This window comes from Geospiza fortis, unplaced genomic scaffold, assembly GCF_000277835.1.
Source record: "Geospiza fortis unplaced genomic scaffold, GeoFor_1.0 scaffold54, whole genome shotgun sequence".
In the NCBI taxonomy this organism is placed as follows: domain Eukaryota; kingdom Metazoa; phylum Chordata; class Aves; order Passeriformes; family Thraupidae; genus Geospiza; species Geospiza fortis.
The window spans coordinates 9,977,079-9,982,279 of record NW_005054301.1 but is presented as its reverse complement, the minus strand read 5'-3'; the positions used below and the strand labels follow the sequence as shown (position 1 = coordinate 9,982,279).

At 35.3% G+C, this 5,201-nt stretch overlaps 1 protein-coding gene across 3 annotated transcripts in view; it reads right to left on the bottom strand.

The window, feature by feature from the left end:
* Positions 1–2,126, bottom strand: part of HEATR5A (HEAT repeat containing 5A) — a 55,448-nt gene extending 53,322 nt beyond the window's left edge. For 2 of the 3 annotated variants that reach the window (XM_005417495.2, XM_031064469.1), the window contains exons 1-2: positions 2,044–2,126; positions 311–558 (exon numbers count right to left, since the gene is read on the bottom strand). In XM_005417495.2, the coding sequence (XP_005417552.1) occupies positions 311–436 (126 nt within the window). In that variant the 5' untranslated portion in view covers positions 437–558; positions 2,044–2,126. The remainder of the gene's footprint in view (positions 1–310; positions 559–2,043) is intronic. The other variant, XM_031064465.1, reaches the window with a different exon arrangement.
* Between the last annotated feature and the right edge of the window lie 3,075 nt (positions 2,127–5,201).

The following is a 5,201-nucleotide window of genomic DNA, read 5'->3' as shown; positions in this document are numbered from 1 at the left end:
AGAAGAATCAAATAATTGTGCAAAACTAGGTGGAAGTATTACTGACATTCTTCATATTGGGTCTGCAAAATCTTGCAGTAGTAATAGGAGTTAAAAACAATTAAAATTCCTTTCACTGGACAAGTGGCTCTGTCGCTAAAAGGGCTGTGACCAAGAACTTATAACATTTAGAAAGCTCCCGCTAACACTGAATATATTTTTACTCCTTGTACATACAATACATGAGAGAAATAACATTGCAGGCTGCTCTTTGATTTTAAACAAAATAATAAAAAGATGGGCTTTTCTTCTCAAGTCTTATTACACTTACTCTGCTAGTCACTGGTAAAAGTTTTTCCAAAAACTGTAACCATTCAAAAATGAACTCTGCTTTTTGAAATTCACCAAGCTGGTTATATGCTTCTTCATTAAGCAGTAAACTGTGAGCTAACTCCATTCCTTGAACTTTTTCTCAAATCTTCTAACAGTGCGGAATGAAAAAAATTCCAACGAACTACCAAAACTACATTAATCAGTTTTCTTCCTCATTAATATCTGGCAAATCAGAAGTTTGAACACCTAAACAGAAAAAGAAAAAAAGAGTTAATAAAAAGTCAACAAACACATATAATACATTAATGCTAGACTTACTAAAATTAAAATTTCAAAGGAAAGCCTAACATAGAAAGGAAACTATAGTAGTTTTATTTAGATGTCCTTAGTAATACCAAGTGTTTTTGAAAATGAGATAACGGTCTTGATGTAATATGCAAGTTGAAGTTAAATACACACCTGAATATATCAGGACTGATTTTCCTTCACCTTGTTTTGCATGAAGTGAGATTTTCCAGTCCTTAATCATATATCTGAAAGTAATGACCAACTGACCTCAAACATAATGATTTGGTTATCAAGAACAAAGTGCAGCAAAAGCCGCAACCAACAACTAACAAACTTCTGGGAATTATATTCACAAATATAAATGCCGACATATTATTCAAACACTTTTGGTATTCTCAAAATTCTCACTTTTATGCCAAGCAAGGCATAAAAAACCCCCAGAATTTCATTGCTGGGCAAACCTCTAATAATCTCTTCTGGAAAAAAAACCCAAACTGAAACTTGAAAAGATTGTTTCATAACTCAAATTTCTAAAGAAGCTATGTTTTACTTTTGTCTCTCAGACTATTTTGAGAACTTACACACTGTTGATAAGCAAACCAAGATGGAAAATACTTCTAATGATATCTTCCCCCCAATATCTAAATGCCATGTAGCCTCAAAATATAAAATAGAATATTCTGTAGGCTTCACAAATAAAAACAGGGAGATTCTGGTAAAATTTCAACCATCTTTTAAACTCCCAAGCAAGTTATCCTTTTCAGAGGTCACTAAGACTGCTGAACACAGCTTTTCCTATGCAGTAACAATATTATAGTGTAAAGTGATCCCTCAAGTAGTAGGTAGGCAATACAAAGCATTGGTAAATAATTCAGTACTCATGTTGTCATCAAACACAGAGCAGAAGGTTACCTTTACCACTCACAATGTGAGTACATTATGTAAAATGTACTCACAAAAAAAAAAAATTATTCACATTTAATTTATCATCATGAACTGTCACTTCAAATCTACCTGAAATAACAAGCAGCTTGACAAGGCGCCACACTATAAAATGGCAAGCAGATCTAAATATATATAGCACATTATACCTCGACATATTTTTTCTGCCTAGGTACATAGAAGTTCACAATTTATCAGTTATCTCACTCCTACAACACTCACAGAATTCAGCTCTATCCTCGCATTTTGAAACATACAAAAAAAAAAGTAGGATTAAGTGTAGAGTTTCATCACTGCTTAGCATGGAAATGACATGTGTAAGTCACAAATGCTCCTTTTTTCCCCTCACCCAAAGTCTGTTTAAATGTCTACCATATCAAAACCACCTACAACCACAGCAACTTGCTCAATTTACATACCCATCTCAGGATTACAACTCACAGTTGTTTTTCCTAACTGAAAAGAGCAGAGTTTGTTGTCAGACACTGGCACTTAACTCACCTAGCAGATAATTTCTCCTCATTGTAAAAACTGTCTCTCTGCTGCTCCAGGCTTTTGTATAAAGGATGTTAAGAAATCAGTTTTCTAGGAAAATAATTAATAAAAAGATCAATGTTAGGAATGAAAGCATATAAGATACAAATGTTTCTACAGAAAATAAGAATTCCAAAGCCTTAGAATACCAGCAATGTTTATTAAGTAATAGCTCATCAAAAAAGACTGGACCTCCATGAATATTATTAGCTCTTTATATACTACATTTAAATTCAACTGACCCACCATATACACCACACAACTGGGGTAATTTAACTACTGAAATCACCTTTCTCATTTCTGTTTTTTTTAACTCAGTTTAATGCTAAACCAGTAAAAAGTAAGTTCAAACAGCATTAGAACCACAATAATTTTCTAGAAAGACTATCTAACAACCATCAGAACTGGCAAAGGTGATGCAACTGTTCTGAAAAATTCATGTACAATACTATCAATACATGACATGAGGATTATCAACCCATTCTCCTAGCCTCCAGATATAATTTTAATATTAGAATTCACAGGCAAAAACATTTCCTTTCAAAACTCATTCAACTTGAACTTATTCTGGTAGAACATAAAATACAAGTTGCATGTTATTTTAAAAGCATTCACTTTTCAATCACTCTTCAAAAGACTAATGCTGAAAACAAATAAAAAGCACATGTAGATATCAGAGTAATCCAAACTTCTTTTTGCCAGGTGAACCAGTGTTCAGCCTGCTGAAGAAAAGGTTCAAGATGACCTCACAGCCTTCAAAAGGGTAGGTGACCAAGAGGGTGAAGACAGACTGTTTACTTCATAATTAATACCAAGAAGCTTCCCTCTTGATAGAAAAAAAAAATTCACTTACTGTAAGGATTATCGGCCATGGGGACCAGTGTTGAGACACTGCAGAAAGCTCAGGGGTTTCTAACACTTGACTGGAGAAAGCCCTAAGCAACACCATCTCAAGTTACAATAATAACTTGTTTCTAAATGAAACACTCCAATTGTTTAAGCACACATTTACAAAACCAATATAAATTTATTTATTTTTAGCCTAAATTAAAGAAAGAAACAAATGTTCTGGTGCAGTTGCTGATCTCTATAATGAACACCTGCTAACATGACCAGAAACACTACTGTTTCTCAAAAAAGACTATTAGGACTGAATTAAAAGGCTGTCTGCTTACTATGCAAGGATTAGTTTTGTAGAATCAGAACTGTCCATGCAGGAAAAAAAAATTAAAATCACAGATCTGATCTTTCCACTGCTAATCAACAAGCAAACCTCAATTCCATGAACCTGTATAGAAAGCAGCATACTCCCCACCCTATGCAAAAAACTTATTTCAAACACTTATTCCCTTCAATAAGCTGTAAGCCTGCACACCAGGGACACTTAAGAAGTTTCAAAAGTAATGATAAAAGAAGGGCACATGCATACAAACTTGGGAGAAGCAGGGCAAGAATGTAGGGCATTAAGTTCTCCTGCAGCACACTGGTTTTGCAGAGAACAGAGCAAAAGGCAAAGTGCTCACAGCGCAAAGCTGAACACAAGCACAGAACTTGGGAACGAGCTGCATTGGGTTAATAACTGTGTCCTTGTTATGTATACAACATGTTTCCAGGCAATTTCTAAGGAGAAGAAAACATCAAACCCAAAGCCACAGTGTCCAGACAGGGTGGGACACTGCTCTAACTGGAGGTGTGGCACATCCAAGCTCTGGGCTGGTCAAGCACCAGGAAAGTCAGCAACTGGAGCTGCTTGGCCATCCTCAGCCCCAGTACATCAATGCAAGCACAAACTAAGCACGTAAAGATGAGCCTCTATTTACAAGAAACCCGTGTTTAGAAATGCTGAATTATTTGATAGTGCTTTACCCCCAGCGATATAATTTTGATGCTTCTCAATATGAAAAAGAAATCTGGGGAACAAATGTGAAATTTAATTAAATGAGATGTATGCTACGCCATCAACCAAACTAAAAAGGTACATATGCCTGATGAAATCTTCGTTGGCCAACCAACATGATGCACTAGCCTTTTCATTTTGTCTTTAGGTAACTGAAGTAATTACAAGAACTACTTTCCCATCAGTACTACAAGAACAGATCAATCAAAAACTCCTCCTTTTTTTCTCCTGTGAGCTAAGTTTATTTTACATTTACACTATGCTACAAAACTGGCAAAAAGATTTATTGGCCAAAGCAGAAGTTGTTCCTACTTACTATTAAAATTTTTCTTTCATTTATCAACTGCCAACTTGACAAGCAGGATTGTTCAAGACAGGTCAGAAAAGAGCACAGAAAAGCTCTTGGAGCAAACACTAGATGGAATGTCACCCTGTAAATTGAAAGGAATACAGGGTACATCAAGCATTAAAAGGCAACAACAACAGTAATGTTGAAATTTCTGACCAACCACAATGAGAAAAAAGGGACCTGTAGTTTTTAAATAAAAAGTGACTCATCCAGGGTAAGACTGATCTGAGTAGCTGCCTTTAGCTACTGTCTTTCAAATAGCAGAACCAACAGACCACCCATGATACAGTTATAACAGAGTACAAAACATAAATAGATCCATTATGTGGATCAAGCTCCCTTCAAGCTAGGTAATCTCCTCAGGCTTTAAAAGATGAGGGAAGCGGACCATAGTTTGCTGTGTACCTTTCACATGGAAGTCTAAGTCAAAACCTGTAACATTAGCAATGAAAAAGCTATAAGCAATAATGGAAACTTAATGAATTTCACTCTTCCTCTTCCTTCCAACTCTTGGCCTATTTTGCTTATGAACAAAAAAATAAGAAGTATCAAAAAAAGTAATCTGCAATAAAGCAAACCTAACTGATCTCTCACTAAAATCAGCCTTTAAAGCATGACTCATTATTTCAATGAAGAGTGACACAAGTAATGGAAACTATTCCACAGACCAAGTTTGTACTTACAAACTTCTTTTCTTTTAGAATTTTTTACATTTGTTTTCTGATCCACTAGTTTGTCTCTCTTTCATAGGAACAAGTGCTGCTTAAACAGAAATCTGATCAACCTCAGTTCTCTGAGCATGAGGCTCAGGTGAGGATCTAATGAACAATCTAGATGAGGGTCTAAGTCCTTTATACCTACGTTGTAGTGAAGAAAATA